Source organism: Prinia subflava, unplaced genomic scaffold (assembly GCF_021018805.1).
Source record: "Prinia subflava isolate CZ2003 ecotype Zambia unplaced genomic scaffold, Cam_Psub_1.2 scaffold_60_NEW, whole genome shotgun sequence".
Taxonomy (NCBI): domain Eukaryota; kingdom Metazoa; phylum Chordata; class Aves; order Passeriformes; family Cisticolidae; genus Prinia; species Prinia subflava.
This window is the reverse complement of record NW_026961067.1, coordinates 1-23,866: the sequence shown is the minus strand read 5'-3', so window position 1 is coordinate 23,866 and position 23,866 is coordinate 1. Positions and strand designations below refer to the sequence as shown.

Here is a 23,866-nt window from a genome sequence, read left to right as displayed (position 1 = left end):
CTGTAGAAGGTTCTGTAGAAGGTTCTGGAGCAGGTTCTGGAGCTGGTTCTGTAGAAGGTTCTGGAGCAGGTTCTGGGGTTGTTTGGGCCTCCAGCTGCAGAGGAGAGGCTTCTTGGAGGACGAGGAAGAGGAGGAAGATGAGGGTTCCTGGAGGAGGAGGAGGAGGAAGAGGAGGGCTCTTTGAGGAGGAGGATGGTGATTCCTGGAGGAGGAAGAAGACGGTTCTTGGATGAGGGTTCTTGGAAGAGGAAGAGGAGGAGGAGGGTTCTTGGAGGACGAGGAAGAGGAATGTTCTTAGAGGAGGAGGATGATGGTTCCTGAGGAGGAAGAAGATGGTTCTTGGAGGATGAGGAAGATGAGGGTTCTTGGAAGAGGACGAGCATGGTGGCTCCTGGAGGAGGAAGAGGAGGATGATGATGGTTCTTGGATGAGGATGGTGGCTCCTGGAGGAGGAAGAGGAGGATGATGATGGTTCTTGGATGAGGATGGTGGGTCCTGGAGGAGGATGGTGGCTCCTGGAGGAGGAAGAGGAGGATGATGATGGTTCTTGGATGAGGATGGTGGCTCCTGGAGGAGGATGGGGGCTCCTGGAGGATGATGATGGTTCTTGGAGGATGATGATGGTTCCTGGAGGATGACGATGGTTCCTGCAGGAGGAAATGGCTGCAGGAGGAAGAGGATGGAGGCCTGACCTTCCTCAGGCTCACCTGGAGCTTCCGATGGGTTTGGGCACAGGGAAGGACAGGAGAGCCCAGGAGGAGCAGGGGATCCCTTTGGGGGATCCCTTCAGTGGATCCCTTCAGTGGATCCCTCCCCCGTGAGCTCCCCGCACCGCCCCAGGGAATCCTGGTGGGGTTTTCTGCCAGCTGGGATCCCACCCTAACCCAGGCCCTGAGGAAAACCTGGAGTCACCACCCAGGAGGAGAGCGGGGAGCACCTTGGATCCAGTGGGGATCCAATTAATGCAGATCCAATTAGTGTGGATCCAATTAATGCGGATCCAATTAGTGTGGCTTCAGTGTGGATCCAATTAATGTAGATCCAATTAGTGTGGATCCAATTAATGCGGATCCAATTAGTGTGGATCCAGTGTGGATCCAATTAATGCAGATCCAATTAGTGTGGATCCAATTAATGCAGATCCAATTAGTGTGGATCCAATTAATGCGGATCCAATTAGTGTGGATCCAGTGTGGATCCAATTAATGCAGATCCAATTAGTGTGGATCCAATTAATGCGGCTCCAATTAGTGTGGATCCAGTGTGGATCCAATTAATGCAGATCCAATTAGTGTGGATCCAATTAATGCGGCTCCAATTAGTGTGGATCCAGAGTGGATCCAATTAATGTGGATCCAGTGTGGATCCCATGTGGATTTATTGTGGAGCCAGTGTAGATTCAGGGTTGATTCAGTGTGGATCTAATGTAGATTCAATGTTGATTTATTGTGAATCCAGTCTGGGTTTGTGAATCCAGTCTGGGTTTGTGGATCTAGGGTGGATTTATTTGGGATCTAACATGGATCCAGTGTGGATCTAATGTTGATTTATTGTGGTTCCAATGTGGATCTAATGTAGATTCAGAGCTGATTTATTGCGGATCCAGTCTGGATCCAGGGTGGGTTTGTGGATCCAGGGTGGGTTTGTGGATCCAGGGTGGATCCAGGGTGGATCCAGGGTGGATTTGTGGATCCAGGGTGGATCCAGGGTGGATTTGTGGATCCAGGGTGGATTTGTGGATCCAGGGTGATCCAGTGTGGATCCAGGGTGGATTTGTGGATCCAGGGTGGGTTTGTGGATCCAGGGTGGATCCAGTGTGGATCCAGGGTGGATTTGTGGATCCAGGGTGGGTTTGTGGATCCAGGGTAGATCCAGTCTGGATCCAGGGTGGGTTTGTGGATCCAGGGTGGATCCAGGGTGGATCCAGGGTGGATTTGTGGATCCAGGGTGGGTTTGTGGATCCAGGGTGGATCCAGTCTGGGTTTGTGGATCCAGGGTGGATCCAGGGTGGGTTTGTGGATCCAGGGTGGGTCCAGGGTGGATTTGTGGATCCAGGGTGGGTTTGTGGATCCAGGGTGGATCCAGGGTGGGTTTGTGGATCCAGGGTGGATCCAGTGTGGATCCAGGGTGGATCCAGGGTGGGTTTCAGGCCCCTCTTGGCTGAGCTCAGGTCGGCACCGGGGGAGCTCCGGGGGGGTTTGGGATCTCCCTGGGGAAGGAGCCCTGAAAGGACAAACCCGTGGAGAGAACCGGGACTGGATCCAGGATTGGATCCAGGGAATTCCACCCCGGCCCCTCCTGCAGTCCCGGGAGCAGCGGCCCAGCCCTGCCCTGCCCCAGCGGGGCCGGCGCCGCCTCTCCAGGGGAAATCCGGGCGGGAGGAGGCGCTGGAGACGCCGCAGGGCAGGGATTGGTGATTGATCCCCCGGGATTGGGGATATCCCACCCTCAGGAGGGCCCCGGGACCCGGAATTCCCCAGGGGGGGCTCGGCCCCAGGACCCCCCAAGCTGGGAATTCACCCTGGAACTGCTTTGCCTTGGATTGGGAGGAAAAAAGGAAAAAAGCCAGAGCTGGTTGTTCCCACAGAGGAGTTTTTCCTTCTCCTTTTCCTTCTTTTCCTTCTCTTCCTTCTCCTCCATCCCCTGAGGGCTGGAGCAGCTCCCTCCCATCCCCGCTGGATCTGGAGCTGCTGCAATGGGAGGAAATCCCTGAATTCCCCCAATTCCACCCCAAACCCCTCAAATTCCCAATAAACCCCCCGGAGCCGAGGCTGGTACAGTGAATAAGCCGTTTTTATTTTTTTTTTTTTTTGTCCTGTGCTCACAACAATCTCTCTTCTCTCCCTGACAGGTCACAGATCATTCAAATCAAAAAAAGTTTCTAAGAGGAAAAAGAAAAATAATTTAAAACACACGCACAGGGCTCTCTCTCCATCCCAACCTCCCCACATCCCAACTTGTGCTTCATTCCCGGGAAGCCGGAGGGGGCTCGGGGGTCCCATCCAGCCACTCCCAGCTCCAAACATTCCCAAAAAAAAAACCAAACCTGGAAAACATTCCCACAAACCCACGCACATCTTCCAGCGGGCCTTCCCTGCTGCTTTTCCAGGATTCCACCCTGGAATCCTCCTGGATCCCGTGCACAGGACCGGCTCGGAAAAGCCGTTCTTTTCTATTATTTCTTTTTTTTTAACCTTTTTTTTTTCTTTTTAATTTTTTTTTTCATTTCTCTCTATATATTTTTTTTTCATTTCTATTTTTTTTTTTGTTTTTTTTTCTTTTCTGGTTGCTGGTAAAGTCCGAACGCTCCCAGCTGTGCTATGTGGAATTACAGCTCTAGGACGGCCCCCGAGGTGTGGGGACCTGACAGTGATCAAGGCACTACCCCCACCCCCCTCCTGAAAAACAAAGGAAGTCAGACCGACACCTCTAGGGACAGAAGAGAATCCTATAATGCGATCACACGGTTACACGGAATCTTTATGGCAAAGAGAACATTGAGCAGCTTCCAACGCTTGGGCTTCTCCCTTTTTCTTTTTTTTTTTTGGTTTTGTTTTTTTTTGTGATTTTTTTTAATGTGTTTTTTCGTTTTGTTTTGTTTTTTTTACTCAACACAAGCACTTCTAGACCCTAAAAGGGGGGAGGGAAAAAAATCAAGGCTGGAACCCCCCCAAACCCCCCCAAGCGTGGGGGGCCCGGGGGTCTCCTTGTGCTGCTCCTGACCCCGAATCCCTCCCAGGAGGAGCAGGGACGGATCCTGCAGCTCCTGCAGCCCCTGCAGTTCCTGCAGCTCCTGCAGCTCCTGCAGCCCCTGCAGCTCCTGCAGTTCCTGCAGCCCCTGCAGCTCCTGCAGCCCCTGCAGTTCCTGCAGCCCCTGCAGCCCCTCCCCACGCCAGGGGGGTCCCCTCGTGTTCCTCCTCCCTGGGCTGCCAAGGGTTAACGGCAGCGCCCACCCTGTGCCCTGCCCTGCCCCGGGGGTCTCACACACACCCATGGCAAAAACGGGGTCGGGATCAAAGGAAAAAAAACCGAAAAATGAAAAAAAAAAAAAGAACCAAAACAAGAAAAAAAAAGGAAAGGGAAAAAACAAAATAAAAACAACCAACTACCTGAAATCACAGAACTTTGGAAGTTCAGAAAAACGTCTCTCCTATAACTCGGTTTGAAGTCCATTCGCTTAAATCTCTTTTTTTTTTTCCTCGTTTTTTTGTGGGTTTTTTTTTTGTTTTTCTCTTATTTAAAGCCAGTTCCTAACAGTAGGTTTGTTTTTTTTTTTTGTGGGTTTTTTTGTTTTTTGTGTTTTATCCACCTCGTGCCAACCTCCCCAGCAGCGATGCCAGCCCGTCCCTGCTCTCCCAGCACCCCGGGGTGGGCGGCTCCGTGGGCAGCTGGGCTCGGTGAGGGGGCAGCTCCGTGTCCCCCACCCCGTTCCGTGTGGTTTTTTTGTTTTTATTTTAGGGACGGCCACCCCCGCAGAGTCCCCGGCGCGCCGCGCGTGGCTCCAGAAGACAGAATCGGATAAGAAGGCATCAAAGTTCCCCTCCGCAAGCACCGCCAAGGCTCGGCCCTCATCCCAGCTCTCCCTTCCGCCGCCGCCCTCACTTCCTCCGGTCCTTCTGCTTGCGCTCGGGGCGCCGCGGCTGCGGCTCGGCGGGCGCGGGCGCGCGCGGGATCAGCAGCACGCTGCCGTCGCTGCCGTACTGCAGCGCGTAGCGGCTGGGCGAGTAGGGCCGGCCCTGCTCGTCCCGCAGCCGCCCAAACACCTCCTGGTACAGGCTCTGCACCTTCTGCTTCATCTGCCGGATGGATTTGAGGAACTCCACCTTCTCCCTGAGCAGTTTGGACTTGTCTCGCTGCAGCTCCTCCACGTCGCGCTCCAGGTTGAGGATGGTGTCCAGCTTCCTCTTGCGGCAGTTCTGCGCCGCCATCTTGTTCTTGCCGCGCCGGCGGATGTCGCGGATGAGGCTGAGCTGCGCCTCGCTCAGCTGGTACTTGGACAGGAGCTCGTTGAACTCCTCCACGGGCAGGTTGATGATTTTGTCGTTGGTGAAGGGGATCTTCATGGCCCTGGCGCGGTGCTCGTCGCGGCTCAGCTGCTTGTCCAGCAGCTCCGACGGTTTCTCCTTGCCGCTCTTCTTGCCGGCGCCGGGCGCTTTGGGCTCCTCGGGGTCCAGCGTGCCCGGGGCCATGTTGTAGGTGTGGTTGTGGCCGACGTGCTCCAGGTAAGGCAGGTAATGGAGCTGCGCCGGGTCCTGGTAGCTCATGCGGCAGAACTTGCTGTACTCTGGCTGGTAGCCAACCGCCCCTTCCGCCTCCTCAAAGTCCACGTTCTCCGAGTCCGAGCTGTAGCCCACGGCGCCTTCCTCGGAAAACGAGGAGGAGGAGGACGAGGAGGAGGAAGAGGACGACGAGGACGAGGCTTCGGAGCTGCTCAGGGACGCGGGGCTGTGGCCGGAATCCAGGGAAAGACCTGAGTCGGAATCGAACTCCTCTTCCAGCTGCGAGGCCTGCACGGGGTTGAAGCCCTCCTCGATGGCCAAGTCCATCAGGCTGATCTCATCCAGCATGGCCTCGTCCAGGAGCCCTCCCAGCGGGTCGGGCAGCTCGGGCGCCGCCGTCTCGTTGCCGGTGCCGTTCATGTGGGGCGGGAAGAAGATCCCGCTCAGGTTGGTGGAGCCGAAGGTGCCGCTGAGGCCGGTGGAGTTGTCGGGCGCCAGCTGCAGCAGGGCCGAGCCGCCCGCCATGGACGAGGGGCTCTCCATGTCGGGGCTGAAGAGGGAGAAGTCCTGGGAGCAGCCGCCCAGCGAGGCCTGATGCAGGCTGACGTTGTGGTTGATGGGCGTGCCGGGCGCCAGGCTGTAGTTGGACACCAGCAGGTCCCCGCCGGTGCCGCCGTAGAGGCTCTCGGCGCCGGTGCCGTTCACCTCCATGGCCTGCAAGAGACACGGCGGGCACGGCTGGGCGGGGGAGCCCCGGGGCCTCCAGAGCCCACGGGAGAGCTCGGGGACAGCTTGGGGACAGCTTGGGGACAGCTCGGGGACAGCATGGGGACAGCTCAGGGATGCCAGAGGGACTGTGTCACCACAGTGTCACCGCACAGGCCAAGACGTGAGGTGACACGGCCACACCTGGAGGGACAAGGAGCCTCCAGAGCCCACGGGAGAGCTTGGGGACAGCTCGGGGACAGCACGGGGGCAGCGCGGTGTCACCGCACAGGCCAGGACATGAGGTGACAAAGCCACACTTGGAGGGACAAGGAGCCTCCAGAGCCCACAGGAGAGCTTGGGGACAGCTTGGTGTCACCGCACGGGCCAGGACATGAGGTGACACAGCCACACCTGCAGGGACAAGGAGCCTCCAGACCCCACGGGAGAGGTCAGGGACAGCTTGGGGACAGCTCGGAGACAGCTCGGTGTCACCAGTGTCACCGCACGGGCCAGGACGCGAGGTGACACGGCCACACCTGGAGGGACAAGGAGCCTCCAGACCCCACGGGAGAGCTCAGGGCAGCTCGGTGTCACCGCGGTGTCACCGCACGGGCCAGGACGCGAGGTGACACAGCCACACCTGCAGGGACAAGGAGCCTCCAGACCCCACGGGAGAGGTCAGGGACAGCTTGGGGACAGCTCGGGGACAGTTCGGTGTCACCAGTGTCACCGCACGGGCCAGGACGTGAGGTGACACGGCCACACCTGGAGGGACAAGGAGCCTCCAGACCCCACGGGAGAGCTCGGGGACAGCGCGGGGACAGCTCGGGGATGCCACAGGGACTGTGTCACCGCACAGGCCAGGACGCGAGGTGACACGGCCACACCTGCAGGGACACAGCCCTCCCGGAGCTCACCTGCATCTCCATGATGGACATCAGGTCCTGCCACTGCTGCTCCAGGTCGAAGGGTGACTCGGGGTCGGCCAGCAGAGGGGACAGCAGGCCGGGGGAGCCGCCCGGAGCCCGGCTCTGCCCGGGCACGGCTTCGCTCAGCGCAGAGACATCCGCGGCTGGGAACTGAGCACGGCACGCGTCAGGAGGGGACGCTCAGGAATGCTCAGGAATGCTCAGGAATTCTCAGGAATGCTCAGGGATTCTCAGGGATGCTTGGGGATTCTCAAGGATGGACACTCAGCGGTGACCAGGGATGCTCAGGGACACTCGGGGACGATCAGGGAGGGACACTCAGAGATGCTCAGGGATGCTCGGGGATGCACAGGGACACTCGGGAACGCTCAGGGATTCTCAGGAATGATCAGGGAGGCACAGGGGATGCTCAGGGATGCTCAGGAATGGACACTCAGAGATGACAGAGATGTTCAGGGACGATTGGGAATGCTCAGGGATTCTCCAAGATTCTCAGGGATGCACAGGGGATGCTCAGGGACGCTCAGGGATTCTCTGGGAGTCTCAGGAATGCTCAGGGATGCACAGGAGATGCTCAGGGATGCAGCCACCCCCCCCAGCCCAGCGTCCTTCCCACCCTCTTCGCCACGAACTAACGAGCAGCAAAGCCAGGAGGCTTTAATTAACAGCAGCCCGCCCTCCCCGGGTGGTTCCACAGGACGCCTGGAGCCTCCCAGAGCAGCCAAACCCACTCTGCTGCTGCGGGAGGCAGGGAGAGCCCGGGGTGCAGCCCTGGGCTCACCTCGGAATTGTCCCCGAAGGGGAAGGTGGCCTCCAGCAGCCTAAGGCACTCCTCCAGGGACAGGGCAGTCTGGTCCTCCGCACCGGGCACCTGCGGGGAGAGCACACACGCACCGGGAGCCGCGGGCTCGGGAGGTGCTGCCGAGGAATCGGCTCCCTTCCGGCAGGGCTGGAGCGCAGCGCATCCGAAAAGGAGCCAGAGCCCCACCCAGCGCTCCTGAGCTGGCTCCATCCCCCTGCTCCGGGCTACGGGAAAGCGCTGCCGGCCAGCCTCCTGTCCCTGCTGTCCCCTCTGTCCCTGCCAGCCAGGCTCCTGTCCCCTCTGTCCCTGCCGTCCCCTCTGTCCCTGCCAGCCCCTCTGTCCCTGCCGGCCAGCCTCCTGTCCCTGCTGTCCCCTCTGTCCCTGCCAGCCAGGCTCCTGTCCCCTCTGTCCCTGCCGGCCCCTCTGTCCCTCCTGGCCCCTCTGTCCCTCCTGGCCCCTCTGGCCAGCCTCCTGTCCCTGCTGTCCCCTCTGTCCCTGCCGGCCAGGCTCCTGTCCCTGCCATCCCCTCTGTCCCTGCCATCCCCTCTGTCCCTGCCATCCCCTCTGTCCCCTCTGTCCCTGCTGTCCCCTCCGGCCACGCAGGCCAGGGGCGCTCTGCCCACCTGGGCAAACCCTGCTGCCCACCTGGGCAGGCCCTGCTGCTGCTGCTGCTGCAGGAGGGCCCCGCGCAGGCACGGGCACAGCCCGAGGCCCCGGGAGCGCAGCCCCCGCCCGGCCGGCCCAGGGGCGTTACCTGCGCAGGGAAACTCTCCCCGGTCTCTCCATCAACTAGCGGGATTCTATCCAAGACCTCATTCCCTGCACTCCTCCAGCTGTCCCCGCGCTCCCTCCCATCGCTCAGCTCTTTGTCCACTTCGCTCTCTTTCTGCCGGTGGCTGTAGTCAAAAATCTCTCGCCCAGCGCCGAGATCGATATCCTGTCTCCACAGGATGTCAATCAAATCGATGTCCTGCAAGACAGACCACATTTCCTTCAGCCCCCCGGCCCGCAGGGGGGACTCCGCACCCCGCGGCCCCTCCCCGGGGACCCCCGCCCGGCCCGCAGCCCACCCGCCGGGCGCCCCGGGGCCGCCGCCGGTGCCGGGGCTCGGGAGCGCCGCGGGCCGGGCGGGAGCGGCTCTGCGGGCTCCGCATGGCCGGCGCTGCCCTGCCCGCCGCCCATGGCCGCCCGCCCGCCGCCGGGGGAGGCGGCGGGGGCCGCCCGGGCCCGCGTCGCGGCGGTGGCTGCGCCGTGCCCGCCTTGCATCAGCCCGTGGTGCCATCCCGGCATTTGCATAAGGGGTGGGGTGGCAGGAAAATCCCCGCATTCCCACCCACCTGATGCAACTTGAGCCGCCGCCGCCGCCGCTCCGCCGGGCCCCTGCCCGCCGCCCGCCGCCACCGGGCTGCCCGCGGCGCCCCCGGGCCCCTCCCGCAGCCCCCCGCTCCTCGGGGCGGCCCCGGTACCTTTCTCATGTCCCCAGCTGCCGCCCGGGCCGCGGCGCACGCCGATCATGGTCCCCGGGGGAGGAAGAGGAGGAGGAGGCGGCGGCGGGGCGGGCTGGCCGGGGCGCGGCGCCGCGCACGCATCGCCGGCCGGGGCGGCGGCGGCAGCGGCGGGGGGAGCCGCGCTCCGCTCCGCCCCACCGGCCACAGGTGCCCGCGCGGCCCCGCTGCGGCGGCAGCAGCCGCCCCCGCCCCCGGTGCGGCGGATGCTGCTGTGGCTGCGGCGGCGGCCCCCGGGCGGGCGGCGGGGCCGGGAGGGGCTCGGGAGGGACCGGGAGGGGCTCGGGACGGACCGGGAGGGGCTCGGCGGGGCCGCCCCCCCCCATCCCTCCCCCCGCCGTTCCCGGCTGCGGCGGCCGCCAAGCCCCGCCCCCTCCGCCAGGCCACGCCCCCGCCCTGCCGGGATGCGGCGCTCCCGGGCCACGCCCCGTCCGCCGATGGCCCCGCCCCGCCCCGGGCGGTGGTCGCGACCAATCAGCGCCAATGGGGGCCGCCGCCCTGCCCAATCAGCGCCGGCGGGGGCCGCCCGCTCAACCAATCAGCGCCCGCGGGGCGCCCACCGGGCCGCGCCCCCGCCCTGGCGCAGCGGGGCCGCCCCCCCCACCCCCCCCGGCCCCGCCCGCACCGCACCGGGAATGGGGAACGGGGGGGGGCGGGGAGCACCGGGACCCCCGGCCCGGGAACCGACACAGCCCGGGGTCACCTTGGCCCCGTCCCCCGGGACAGTCCGGCCCGGAGTGCGCGACCCCCGGCGAGGCCCGTCCCCTCCTCCCCGCGGTGCTCCCGGGCACGCCCCGGCTCCGGTAACCGCGGCCAAGTGTAAGGAGATCCCCGCACCGGGGCGGGGGGGTGACGGCGCTGAGCCCCCGCAGCTCATCACATGCCCCACGTATTTTTATCCTCGTGTTGTGGAAACGGCCCCGGGCACGGAGCCTCCGCCGCCCTCCCCACCCCCAATGCTGCAGAGGGAAGCGCTGGGATTTAATCCCAGCTTTGTCTTTAACCCCGGCTCATAATGGGCATTTTTTTATCCGTGGGATAAAAATCAAGTGGATTTCATAATTCCCCTGAACCCCCTCCCCCCGCCGCGCCCCGCCCGCTCTCCGGGTGCTGCAACGCCCAAAAAAATGAAAAAAAAAAAAAAATCCCGCACAGCATTCCCGGAGCGAGCTCCAGCTTCTTCCCGAAATTATTTATATCGCCCGTATTCCCCCGGCAAGGTCGCGCCTGGGCCGCGCACAACCCACCGGGAGTCGCAATGTGCCAGGAAAAGTCATGGAAAAATTTCCATCCCTGCCCCCGGAGCCATCCGCAGCTCCATCCCCGCCCGGGCCGGCGGGGACAGCCCCGGGGCTCCCTGGAGGATCCCGCGGGAGGATCTGCGGCTGCTCCGCGTTCTCCGGGGAGTCAGGGGGAAAAATCCCACCCTGAAAGCGAAAAAAAAATAAAAAAAATCCACCCCGAAATGTGAAAATGTGGGAGCAGCGAGTGGGGGAGGAGGAGGAGGGCGCCGGGATGGGCTGAGAGTGACGTGGGAGGCAGACGGGATTTCCTGGAGCGACAGCGGCTCCGGCTCCTGTCCGGTCCGGGGGAAATCGGGGAAAATCAGGGGAAATCGGGGAAAAATCAGGGGAAATCGGGGAAAAAATCAGGGGAAATCGGGGAAAAAATCAGGGGAAATCGGGGAAAAATCAGGGGAAATCGGGGAAAAAATCAGGGGAAATCGGGGAAAAAATCAGGGGAAATCGGGGAAAAAATCAGGGGAAATCGGGGAAAACAGAGCCCTCCTGTCCGGCCACGGTTTGGGGGAAATCGGGGAAAATCAGGGGAAATCGGGGAAAAATCAGGGGAAACAGAGCTCTCCTGTCCGGTCTGGGGGAAATCGGGGAAAAATCAGGGAAATCGGGGAAAACAGAGCCCTCCTGTCCGGCCACGGTCAGGGGGAAAATCAGGGGAAATCAGGGGAAAAATCAGGGAAAACAGAGCCTTCCTGTCTGGCACGGGTTTAGGGGAAAATCAAGAAAAAGAGCCCTGAGAGCGAGCGGGGATGGGCAGAGCCGGGATCGGGGGAAATCATGGAAAATAGCCCTGAGGATAAGCGGGGATGGGCAGAGCCGGGATCGGGGTAAATCACGGACCACAGCCCTGAGGATAAGCGGGGATGGGCAGAGCCGGGATTGGGGTAAATCACGGACCACAGCCCTGAGGATGAGCGGGGATGGGCAGAGCCGGGATTTGGGGTAAACCACGGACCACAGCCCTGAGGATAAGCGGGGATGGGCAGAGCCGGGATTTGGGGTAAATCACGGACCACAGCCCTGGTCCGGGCGGGGATGGGCAGAGCCGGGATTTGGGGTAAATCACGGACCACAGCCCTGGTCCGGGCGGGGATGGGCAGAGCCGGGCTCGGGGAAGGCGCGGCCGCAGGATCTCCCCGATCCCAGCCCGGTTCCCCTCCAGGCCCGCGGAGAGCAGCAGCAGCTCCCGGCCGCTCCCCCGAACCCCCAGACCCGATCCCGGGAAAGCTCCGGGAATCCCGAACTGGGGAAGGGCGGTGGAGGCTGCCAGGAGTGACCCTGCACAGGCTGGGATCCCCCGATCCCTCCCGAGGCTGGGATCGCCTCCCCGGATCCCCCGATCCCTCCCGAGGCTGGGATCGCCTCCCCGGATCCCCCGATCCCTCCCGAGGCTGGGATCGCCTCCCCAGATCCCCCGATCCCTCCCGAGGCTGGGATCGCCTCCCCGGATCCCCCGGTCCCTCCCGAGGCTGGGATCGCCTCCGGGACCCGCTGGGGACGGCACAGATGCGGCCCCTCGGCCCCGTGTGACCCCTCCGGCAGCGCCAAGGTCACCGCTGCCACCCCCGAGCGGGATTTTCCCCCGGGAAATCCCTGGAAAACGCGCGGGGAAAGCGGGAATGCGTTCCCAGGGCCTCCTGCAGCATCTCCAGCTCTGCCTGTGCAGCGCTCCCCACACCCATCCCCGCTACACAGCCCTGCAAGGACCTGCGGGCACTGACAGCCCCGCTGCACCGCCCTGCAAGGACCTGCGGGCACTGACAGCCCCGCTGCACCACCCTGCAAGGACCTGCGGGCACTGACAGCCCTGCTGCACCGCCCTGCAAGGACCTGCGGGCACTGACAGCCCCTCTGCACCGCCCTGCAAGGACCTGCGGGCACTGACAGCCCCGCTGCACCACCCTGCAAGGACCTGCGGGCACGGGCCGGCACTGACAGCCCCGCTGCACAGCCCTGCAAGGACCTGCGGGCACTGACAGCCCCGCTGCACTGCCCTGCAAGGACCTGCGGGCACAGGCCGGCACTGACAGCACCATTCCATAGACCTGAAAGGACCTGCGGGCACGGGCCAGCACTTACAGCCCCATTCCATAGACCTGCAAGGACCTGACGATGTAGATCACCACTGACCACGACCCATTCCTTGACCCTGAAAGGACCCAAGGATCAGCACTGACCACTACCATTGCACAGCCCTGGAAGGACCCAAAGCCATGCAACCACCACTGACACCCGCACTCCTTGACCCTGGAAGGTCCTGAAATCAGCAATCACCACTGACATCACCTCAACAACCCTGAAAGGACCTGAGGACATGGATCAGCACTGACACCCCCATTCCCTGACCCTGGAAGGACCTGAGGACACAGATCAGCACTAACATAGCCCTGGAAGGACCCAAGGCCATGGAACCACCACTGACACCCCCATTCCTTGACCCTGGAAGGACCCAAGGCCATGGAACCACCACTGACACCCCGGTTCCACAACCCTGAAAGGACCTGAGGACATGGATCAGCACTGACACCTCCATTCCTTGATCCTGGAAGGACCCAAGGCCACGGAACCATTCCCTGCCCCTGGCAGGACCCAAGGCCTCAGAACCGTTCCCTGCCCCTGGAAGGACCCAAGGCCCCAGAACCATTCCCTGCCCCTGGCAGGACCCAAGGCCCCAGAACCATTCCCTGCCCCTGGCAGGACCCAAGGCCCCAGAACCATTCCCTGCCCCTGGCAGGACCCGAGGCCCCAGAACCGTTCCCTGCCCCTGGCAGGACCCGAGGCCCCAGAACCATTCCCTGCCCCTGGCAGGACCCGAGGCCCCAGAACCGTTCCCTGCCCCTGGCAGGACCCGAGGTCCCAGAACCGTTCCCTGCCCCTGGCAGGAGCCGAGGCCCCAGAACCGTTCCCTGCCCCTGGCAGGACCCGAGGCCCCAGGGCAGCCCTGCCAGAGCACAGCAGCAGCTCCGGGGCTGCAATCGCATCCCGGCCTTGCCAAAGGTCACGGCTCAGGCAGGAAAACCAAAAACACAAAAACCCAAAAACCCCTCCCAGAGCAGGAGAGCCCGGGCAGGTGGGAGGGAACTGAGAGGGGGACTGGATCCTGGGAAGGAAAACCAAGAGAGGGACTGGACACTGGGGAGAGAAATCGAGAGAGGAACGAGTCCTGGGGAGGAAAATTGAGAGAGGGACCAGCTCTTGGAGATTAAAATTGAGGGGCTGGATTCTGGGAGGGAAACCGAGAGAGGGACTGGATTCTGGGGAAGGAAACTGAGAGAGGGACTGGATTCTGGGAGGGAAAATTGAGAGGGACTGGATTCTGGGAGGGAAAATTGAGAGAGGGACTGGATTCTGGGAAGGGAAACGAAGAGAGGGGCTGGCTCTTAGGGGGGAAAATTGAGAGAGGGACTGGATTCTGGCCGGGCTCCAGCCCAGCAGCCCCACACCTGCTGCACACCTGGGCCAGGGCTCTTTCCCAACCCTGTTTATTCCCCAGCTGGGCCGATGCTTTCCCAATCCCCGGAGTCACGCGGGGCCCCGGCTCCTTCCCCCTCCTTCCACCGCTCCTCTGGAGCCAGAACGGAGCAGACAAAAAGAGAAAACCACCCCGGAGCGCTGAAACCGAGCCGTGCTTCGGGATTGCGACACCGCCATTCCCTGACCCTGCAAGGACCCGAGGCCATGGAACCATTCCCTGACCCTGCAAGGACCCAAGGCCACGGAACCATTCCCTGACCCTGGAAGGACCCAAGGCCACGGAACCACCACTGACACCCCCATTCCTTGATCCTGGAAGGACCCAAGGCCACGGAATCACCACTGACACCTGCATTCCTTGATCCTGGAAGGACCCAAGGAACCACCACTGACACCCCCATTCCATAACTCTGAAAGGACCCAAGGCCACGGAACCACCACTGACACCCCCATTCCTTGATCCTGGAAGGACCCAAGGCCACGGAACCATCACTGACACTCCCATTCCCTGACCCTGCAAGGACCCAAGGCCATGGAACCACCACTGACACCTGCATTCCATAACTCTGAAAGGACCCAAGGCCACGGAATCACCACTGACACCCCCATTCCCTGACCCTGCAAGGACCCAAGGCCACGGAACCACCACTGACACCTGCATTCCCTGCCCCTGGCAGGACCCGAGGCCCCAGGGCAGCCGGGCTGTGCCGTGACCAGGGCAGCCCTGCCAAAGCACAGCAGCAGCTCCGGGGGCTGCAATCGCATCCCAAGAACCTCCCCAAAGGTCACAGCTCAGGCAGCAAAACCAAAACCACCCACAACCACCAAAACAAAACAACCTGTCCCCTACCTCCTTGGTGAGATCGGCGTTGGCGGGCGCTGCCACGGCCCCCAGATCCTCCAGCTCGTCCCCGAATCCCTGCTCGGCGCCGCTCTCCCGCACGGCGCCCTCGGCCGTGCCACCGTCCTGCTGCCCGCCGGGCACGGCGCCCTCGGCGTCGCGGTGCACCAGCCACGCGCTCACCTGGGCGCTGGGCACCTGCAGCCGGTCCAGGGCCCTCACCTGGCTGAGCAGGCGGCGGGCGCCGAGGTAGGAGTGCAGCTCGACGCTCTTGGGGTGGATGCCATAGCCGTCCAAGGTGTTGCGCAGGTTGTGGAACTGCGTCTGCGTGTAGGCCGAGCTCTGGCCCAGGATGATCTCGCGCAGCGGCGGCAGCTGAGGGTTCAGGTAGGTGTCCACGTCCACGCGCACGCCCAGCAGGCTCAGCAGGATGGTGAACTGGATGAGGCCTTCCGTGAAGTATTTCTTCAGGGAGAGCATCTCTGCGGGGACGGGGGGACAAAAAAATGGGGTGGGGGAGCGAGGGGTGAGGGTGGGGATGCACACAGAGGAGATGGGGGTGGTCAGAGGAGGTGGGGATGCCCAGACAGGAGCTGGGGGTGCCCAGACAGGAGCCAGGGATGCTCAGAGGAGCTGGGAATGCTCACACAGGAGATGAGGATGCCCCCAGAGGAGCCGGGGATGCCCCCAGAGGAGCCGGGGATGCCCCAAGAGGAGCCGGGGATGCCCCAAGAGGAGCCGGGATGCCCCCAGAGGAGCCGGGGATGCCCCCAGAGGAGCCGGGGATGCCCCCAGAGGAGCCGGGGATGCCCCAAGAGGAGCCGGGGATGCCCCAAGAGGAGCTGGGGATGCCCCAAGAGGAGCTGGGGATGCCCCCACAGGAGCTGGGAATGCCCAAACAGGAGCTGGGAATGCTCTCACAGGAACTGGGAATGCTCTCACAGGAACTGGGAATGCCCACAGGAGCTGGGAATGCCCACGGGAGCTGGGAATGCTCTCACAGGAACTGGGAATGCCCAAACAGGAGCTGGGAATGCCCAAACAGGAGCTGGGAATGCCCAAACAGGAGCTGGGAATGCTCAAACGGGAGCTGGGAATGCCCACGGGAGCTGGGAATGCTCTCACAGGAACTGGGAATGCCCAAACAGGAGCTGGGAATGCCCAAACAGGAGCTGGGAATGCCCAAACAGGAGCTGGGAATGCTCAAACGGGAGCTGGGAATGCCCACGGGAGCTGGGAATGCTCTCACAGGAACTGGGAATGCCCAAACAGGAGCTGGGAATGCCCAAACAGGAGCTGGGAATGCCCAAACAGGAGCTGGGAATGCCCAAACAGGAGCTGGGAATGCCCAAACAGGAGCTGGGAATGCCCAAACAGGAGCTGGGAATGCCCAAACAGGAGCTGGGAATGCTCTCACACGAACTGGGAATGCCCATGGGAACTGGGAATGCTCTCACAGGAGCCGGGTGAAGCCTCCACAACAGGTTGGGTGGGTTTGGCTTTGCTCTGCCCCACTTTCCAACAGGATCGGCTCTGCCGTTCAGGGCAGGGCCACAAACCGGGATAAAAGCCTAAAGAACGCTCGCGGGGTTTTTAGTTCAACGGGGCTTGGTTTTGCTCTGGAAAAGCAGGGAATTTATGCGTGGAGAAGTGGAGAAAATCAGAGTTTAAACCTGGGAACTCTCGCCAGCAGCTCCACCCTCGCCTTTCCCTTTTGTTTTTATCGCGCAGACCACGCGGGGACGCGGAATTCCATGTGACTTACTGTCCCGAAACTCCACATGCAGCGGCTTCCTGTGTCCCCCCGCAGCTCCCCACGCTCCGGGACGGGCTCTGCTCCTTCCAGCAGCTCCTCCTTCCCTTCTTTCTCCCGCTCCTTTCCCTCTTCTGCTCCCGACGCTTTTTGGAGGAGCCTTTTATGAGTCAAAGGTCCCGAGCATGGGAAGGTCCAAAGACTCCTCCGCTCCCGGCTGCGATTTCATCAGCAGCTGAAATGTAACCAGAGAGCAAACACGGTAACACCGGGGCACCACCCTGCTCGCACGGCGCACAAAACCCCGCACAAAACGAGGGCATTCGGCCGGAATTGCCCATTTATTTCCCTGCCTCGCCCGAGTTACCTTCGCCGACAGCACCGTCCGCGCTCGCCCTGCCCGAGCTATTCTTAGGCTGGTGCGTCAACTTCCCGCTGGCCGGAGGAGCCCGGCTCGCTGTGCCCGCTCAGCGCCGCTCCCCGGCGGGGCCAGGGGGATTCCAGAGCCCCGGGAGCGCCCCCGGGCCCGCCCCGCTCCCACCGCCCGCAGCGCCGGGGCGGCTCCCGCCGTGCGGGGAGAGCCCTGCCCTGGGGGGACCCCGAGCTCGGGGCACCCCGAGGGGCCTGGGGGTGTCCCCGATTTGGGGGGGGTGTCCCCGATTTTGGGGAGGGGTCCCCGATTTGGGGAGGGGTCCCCGATTTTGGGGGGTCCCACGTGCGCTCCCGTCCCCTCCTGCCGGGGCCCTTTAAGGCCCCACGTGACCTCGCCCCCCCCCACACCCCGCGCGGCCACGTGACCCCGCCCCACCCGCGCGCGCGCTCCCGCGGCCTCGCCGTCCCCCTCAGCGCCGCCCGCCCCGCCCCGCGCAAGCCGCCGCCGCCGCCCCCGCGGCCTCCGCACGCCAACCCCCCACCGCCAGCACTCTCCGCCACGGATCCGCCCCCGCCGGTACCCGCCGGGCTCCGCCACCGCTCCGGCCCCGCCGCCGCCGCCGCCGCCGCTCCCCGCCCCGGCCCGACCGCCCCCCCCCGCCCGCCTCGCGCGGCGCCGCCGCCAATCACCGCCCGCCCAGGGGAGGCGGGAGCAAGGCCCGGACCAATGGGACGCGGGCAGCGGAGAGGTGCTCCCGCCTCCCCGGCGCCTCTTTGATTGGCAGGAGAGCTGACCAATGTGCATGCGAGAAGGCGCGGGCGGCCGTCGCGCTCGGCGCAGCTGAACCAATGGGAAATGAGAAGCGGGGATGCGCGGCTCGCCCCGCAGTGCGGTTCATTGACAGCACAGCCGCCCAATGGCGCGCAAAGCCCTCACTGAGTGACAGCAGCGTGAACCAATGAGCCGACGCTCAGCATCCGCGCGCTTGAGTGACAGCAGCGCGCACCAATCGCTGCAGGGCCGCGGCCCCGCCCTTCGCTCCGCAGCGGTTGCCACGGCAACGGGCGCCCCGGGCCCTCAGCGGGGCGAGGCCGCCATGGCGGGGCCGCTCCCGGCGGGGTCTGAGGAGGCCGCGCCGGGGCCGGGAGCCGCTCCCGAGGGGCCTCCTCAGCCTTGCTTCCCTCTGGAGCACCGCGAGGCCCACCCAGGGCCGCCACAGGCCTTGGCGAGGGTGATGGTGATGAACGCCGCCCGTCCCCGCGGGGCCCCTGGGGACGCCTGAGGACACCCGAGGACAGTCGTGAGGGAGATCTGGGGGTGCTGCCCGCCCCAGATGCCCTCGGGAGGGAGATATGGGGGTGCTGCCACGGCCATGGCCCCAGGGGTGACACAGGGACAGCCCCAGCCTCGGCCAGGGCCGCTGTTCGGTGATTTTTGGGGTGCTCAAAGGGTCAGGGACAGGCTGTGTCTCTTCCCAAGCACCGCAGCTCTCCCAGGATCTGCTCCCGGCCAGGATCTCCCGCTGGATCTATGGAAAAAGAGGTGGAAAAGCGCTGCTGGCGTCAGGCCCTGTCCTTCCCTTTGCCTCGCAGGGTCATCAACCCCTGCTCCGCCCTAAAACCCCGTAACCCAATTAAACAGCCGCGGGGCAGGGTTCAAACCCCTCGCAGGTCGTTCACCCACATCGATCCACGCGGGATTCCTGCCCGTCCCTGCTCCGGGTGGGATTCCTGCCCGTTTTCCCCTTCCCACACGGATCCCTGCTCCGGGTGGGATTCCTGCCCGTCCTCCCCTTCCCACATGGATCCCTTTGGATTCCTGCCCATTCTCCCCTTCCCACATGGATCTACAAAGGATTCCTATCCCTTCTCCCCTTCCCACGTCGATCCCTCTGGATTCCTGCCCGTTCTCCCTTTCCCACATGGATCCCTGAGGGATTCCTGCCTTTTCTCTCCTTCCCACGTGGATCCCTGAGGGATTCCTGCCTGTTCTCCCCTTCCCACATGGATCCCTGAGGGATTCCTGCCTGTTCTCCCCTTCCCATGTGGATCCCTGAGGGATTCCTGCCCATTCTCCCCACATGGATCTCTGTGAGATTTTTGCCCATTCTCCCTTTCCCACATGGATCCCTGTGGGATTCCTGCCTGTTCTCCCTTTCCCACATGAATCCCTGAAGGATTCCTATCCCTTCTCCCCTTCCCACGTCGATCCACGTGGGATTCCCGCCCATCCCAAATCCCCGGGCAGCACCACCCAGATCCTGCCATTCCTGCCCCTGCCCATCCCAGACACCTCTCCCCTGCCCCAGAAACCTGCCGGGACAAACAGCATGCCACAGAGGATGCTTCATCCACGGGAAAATAAAAACAACACGGAAAAATCAGCGTGGGCTCCCACATCTCCCGGGTTTTCCCAGGTTTTCCAGGCTGTTTGTGCCCCCCAAACCCTGGAGAGATCCAGGGAGACAAAGGAAGGGGTTTGAGAGGCTGGAAGTGCCTGGATCCTGGAGATCAAATCCTCCCTGGGTTGGATTTTGGGGGTGATGCCCACCCTAAACCCATCCTGGATTAGGTTTTGGGGGTCTTGCCCATTCAGGTTGGAGATTTGGGGGAGTTTTCCACCTTAAACCCCCTGGGATGAAGATTTGGGGGAGCTGCCCGCACTAAACCCTCCCTTAGTTGGATTTTGGGGGTGATGCCCACCTTAAACCCCCCCAGGTTGGAGATTTTAGGGGAGTTGCCAACCCTAAATTCCCCTGCGTTGGATTTTAGGGTTGTTTTCCACTCCAAACCCCCCTGGGTTGGATTTTAGGGGTGTTGCCCACCCTAAACCCCCCTGGGCTGGATTTTGGGGTGCTGGCTCTGGGGACACAGGGACGAGTCTGGGGACACCGGGGAGGGTTTTTGGGAGTCTGGAAGTGCCCGGATCCCGGGGATTTCAGGGATTTTTGAGTCACTTTTGCTCTGCCCCAGCTGCTGCCTGTCCCTAATCTCCTGCTGGAGATCAGCCCATGGAACACCCTCTGGAGCCGGGGCGTGCCCGGGAATTGCCCCGGCAGGAGAGAAACCTCCCAAATTCAGAGCTGCCCTTTGGCCCACGGCAGCTGGAACAGAAGATTTGGGGGTATTTTCCACCCTAAACCCACCCAGATTGAAGATTTGGGAATATTTTCCACCCTAAACCCACCCACGTTGAAGATTTGGGGGTATTTTCCACCCTAAACCCACCCACGTTGAAGATTTGGGGGTATTTTCCACCCTAAACCCACCCAGATTGAAGATTTGGGGGTATTTTCCACCCTAAACCCACCCACGTTGAAGATTCGGGGATATTTTCCACCCTAAACCCACCCACGTTGAAGATTTGGGGGTATTTTCCACCCTAAACCCACCCACGTTGAAGATTTGGGGGTATTTTCCACCCTAAACCCACCCACGTTGAAGATTTGGGGGTATTTTCCACCCTAAACCCACCCACGTTGAAGATTTGGGGTATTTTCCATCCTAAACCCACCCAGATTAAAAAATTGGGGTTATGCCCATTTCAAAGCCCCCTACAGGTTGGACATTTTGGGTGTGTTGCCCACACTAAACCCTCCTTTGGTTGGATTTTGGGGGTGTTTTCCACCCTAACCACCCCCCAGGCTGGAGATTTAGGGGTGTTGTCACTCTAAACCCTCCCTGGGATGGAGATTTGGGGATGTTGCCCACCTTAAACCCCCCTAGGTTGAAGATCTGAGGAAGTTGCCCACCCTGGGTTGGAATTTGGGGGTGTTTTCCACCCTAAAGCCCCTCTAAATTGGAGATTTGGGGCTGTTTTCCACCCTAAACACCCCCAGGCTCAATTTTGGGGGTGTTTTTCACCCTAAATCCCCTTTAAATTGGAGATTTGGGGCTGTTTTCCACCCTAAACACCCCCAGGCTCAATTTTGGGGGTGTTTTCCACCCTAAATCCCCTTTAAATTGGAGATTTGGGGCTGTTTTCCACCCTAAATCCCCTCCCCAGGGAAAAGGGGGTGTCTGACAGCCCCCCAAACCCCTCCCGTGCCTCCCCAGGCCCTGGGCACTTTCCAGCTGGGAACCCGAGCCGGGCTGTCCCTCCCGGGTTATTTTTAGTGTCCCCAAGACCATCTGGGGACAGCTGGCCCTGTCCCCGTGCCCACCTCGTGCCACTGAGGGGGGGCGCGGAGCCCCTGCCCCATTTTTATCCCCCCAGGAAAACGCTCCAGCCCCCCAAAAATTAAAGCAAGCAAGGAAAAAATTGGGGTGCGACGGGTGAATCGCTGGAATTTTCCAGGCTGGGAGAGGTCACGGGATGGGAACAGGGACACGGAGGGGTCGGAATTATTCGGTCCTACGGACCCCACCCCACATTGGGATCACCCATTGAGGGTTTGCCCCTTTCCCGGGTAACCCCAAACCCTGCAGAGCCCCCAAGCCTGCCCAGGTCCCCCCAGCCCTCCATGGCCCCCCATGGGACCCCCAAAATCCGCCCCTGCTCCCCCCAAAACGCCCGCGCCCTTCTGTCCCGACGCGCCTTGCGACACCGGGCCTTCATTTGCATAGCCCCGCCCCAAATACACACCTACATCCTAATAAGGCGCGTGGCCACGCCCACTCCCGCCTTAGCCCCGCCCCTCGTGCCCCGCCCCGGCTCGCGCGTTCGCGGTCCTGCAGCGCCCCCTGCCGGCGGCTCTGGAGCAGCGCGCGGGGTCCGCCCTGACCCCCCCCCAAATCAGGGACCCCCCTCTGGGACCCCCACCCTGAGCCCCCCAAACCCGGAACCCCCCGGGACCCCCGCCCTGACCCCCCAAACCCGGAACCCCCCGGGACCCCCGCCCTGACACCCCAAACCCGGACCCCCCCTCCCCTGGGACCCCCTCCCTGACCCCCCCCCAAATCGGGGACCCCCCCAAATCGGGGACCCCCCTCTGGGACCCCACCCTGAGCCCCCCAAACCCGGAACCCCCCGGGACCCCCGCCCTGACACCCTAAACCCGGACCCCTCCTCTGGAACCCCTCCCTGACCCCCCAAACCCGGACCCCTCCTCCCCTGGGACCCCCTCCCTGACCCCCCCCCCCAAATCGGGGACCCCCCCTCTGGGACCCCCACCCTGACACCCCAAACCCGGAACCCCCCGGGACCCCCGCCCTGACACCCCAAATCAGGGACCCCCGGGACCCCCGCCCTGACACCCCAAACCCGGACCCCTCCTCTGGGACCCCCACCCTGAGCCCCCCAAATCAGGGACCCCCCCCAATGCACCCCTTCCCCCACACCCCCTGCCCCTCCTGTGCTCACCCGCACCCCAAAGTTGTCCCCCCAAAACCGCGAGTGACACCCCAAACTCTGGGGGCTTCGGGGGGGCGGGCATTGATGGGTGGGACCCCCCCAGGGCCGGGCGGGGCTCCCGTGTGCCCCCGGGGGGACCCACAGATGTCACCGCAGCTGAGACCCCCCCAAAAACCTTCCTGTGACCCCTGGGTGTCCCCTGGCCTGGATGTCACCCCCGCAAAGGGTGACAAAGCCACCTCCCCAAACCCGCGCTCGGGGTCCCACCCTGGGGTGACATCCCCGGGTCCCTGGCGGGGACCTCCAAACCGGAGGCACCCGGGGGTGGCTCAGGGCACGAAGCTGCTGTCCCCTCCTGTCCCCTGCTGTCCCCGCGGGGTGTCCCCATCCCTGGGGGACTCCGTGTCCCCTCTGTCCTCGGGTCCCCCCCGCCCCTCCGCAGCCCGAGAACAAAGAGGAGGAGGAGGAGGAGGAGCGCGAAGGCCCCGCGGTGACAGCTGGTGCCCCGCGGGTGACACGGGGACAAAGGAGCGGCTGCGGGGACAAAGGGGCCGAGCGGGGAGGGGACAGGGCCGGGGGACACCGGGGACACCGGGGACACCGGGACACCGGGGACACAGCACCCACGGCAGCGCGGGGTCACCGGGCAGGGCACGACGGGTCCGGGGTGCCCGGCTGGGGGTGCCCGTTTCGGGTTTGGCTATTTCGGGGTGCCCGTTTTGGGGTGCCTTTTTTGGGGTGCCCGTTTTGCTGTGCCCATTTTGGGGTGTCCGTTCCAGGATGGCTCTTTCCGGATCCCGGTACATTTTGGGGTGTCCGTTTTGGAGTGCTCATTTTGGGGTGCCCATTTTGGGGTGCCCGTTTTGGGGTGCCTGTTTTGGGTTTGGCTATTTTGGGGTCCCGGTACCTTTTGGGGTGCCCATTTTGGGGTACCCGCTTTGGGGTGTCCGTTCCGGGATGGCTCTTTCGGGATCCCGGTACATTTTGGGGTGCCCCTTTTGGGCATGAGCCTCCCCAGCTCATCACACCCACGCGTTTTGGGGGATTCAGCGCCCCCCAAAAAAACAACCCCCGACAATTTTCCCCTCTGCTGTGCCTCGATTGTCCCCTGATCTCCCTTCCCCTCCAAGGAACACCCGGGACCCCCCCAGCATTCGGAACCCCCCAACTGTCAGGGGTGGGCGGCAGCGGGGACAGCGCTGGGACAGATGGAGGGACCTTAATTGGTCATTAAACCCCTCCCTGGCAGGGCAGAGGGAGCAGCAGCCGGCCCGGGGGGAGGTGACACCGCCGGGGTCCCATTCCCGGTCCTGTCCCTGGAGCAAAGCCAGCCCTGAGCCCGCCCCAGGCTGGTGACAGTCACCGCATGGCAGGGACAGCCACCCACCAGCGACCCCGGCTTTTTGAGGGGTCCTTTCTGTCCCCCCGGTCTTTATCCCATCCACCCACGTGTCCCTTTGATCCGTGTCCCCACTTTCCATGTCCCCTCCATCCCCAATCCCAATTTCCCTCCATCCCTGTCCCCACCTCCCGCTCCTGCTCCAGCCCCTGCAGCTCTTTAGGGCAGTTTTGGGGCATTTTGGGGCTGTTTTGGGGCATTTTGGGGCAGTTTTGGGGCATTTTGGGGCTGTTTTGGGGCTATTTTAGTGATTATTTCAGGAGCTGGTTGGGG

The 23,866-nt window shown here is 62.9% G+C and overlaps 2 protein-coding genes across 4 annotated transcripts; both read right to left on the bottom strand.

The window, feature by feature from the left end:
• Positions 1 to 2,775: 2,775 nt before the first annotated feature.
• On the bottom strand, positions 2,776 to 17,575 carry NFE2L1 (NFE2 like bZIP transcription factor 1). Of its 3 annotated transcripts, none has more exons than XM_063425232.1 (7): positions 17,483 to 17,575; positions 16,542 to 16,764; positions 14,786 to 15,258; positions 8,413 to 8,628; positions 7,638 to 7,727; positions 6,845 to 7,006; positions 2,776 to 5,933 (listed from the first exon to the last, which is right to left on the bottom strand). In XM_063425232.1, the coding sequence occupies exons 3-7, from the start codon at positions 15,254 to 15,256 to the stop codon at positions 4,599 to 4,601; spliced, it is 2,274 nt and encodes a 757-aa protein (XP_063281302.1). In that variant the 5' UTR covers positions 15,257 to 15,258; positions 16,542 to 16,764; positions 17,483 to 17,575; the 3' UTR covers positions 2,776 to 4,598. The 3 variants fall into 3 exon arrangements, with proteins under 3 accessions (XP_063281302.1, XP_063281303.1, XP_063281304.1); XM_063425233.1 differs by lacking the exon at positions 17,483 to 17,575 and adding an exon at positions 16,897 to 17,154; XM_063425234.1 differs by lacking the exon at positions 8,413 to 8,628.
• LOC134565614 (uncharacterized) lies at positions 9,780 to 14,779 on the bottom strand. The gene is made up of 2 exons (XM_063425235.1): positions 12,517 to 14,779; positions 9,780 to 12,465 (listed from the first exon to the last, which is right to left on the bottom strand). The coding sequence occupies exon 1, from the start codon at positions 14,594 to 14,596 to the stop codon at positions 13,664 to 13,666; it is 933 nt and encodes a 310-aa protein (XP_063281305.1). The 5' UTR covers positions 14,597 to 14,779; the 3' UTR covers positions 9,780 to 12,465; positions 12,517 to 13,663.
• Positions 17,576 to 23,866: the final 6,291 nt, after the last annotated feature.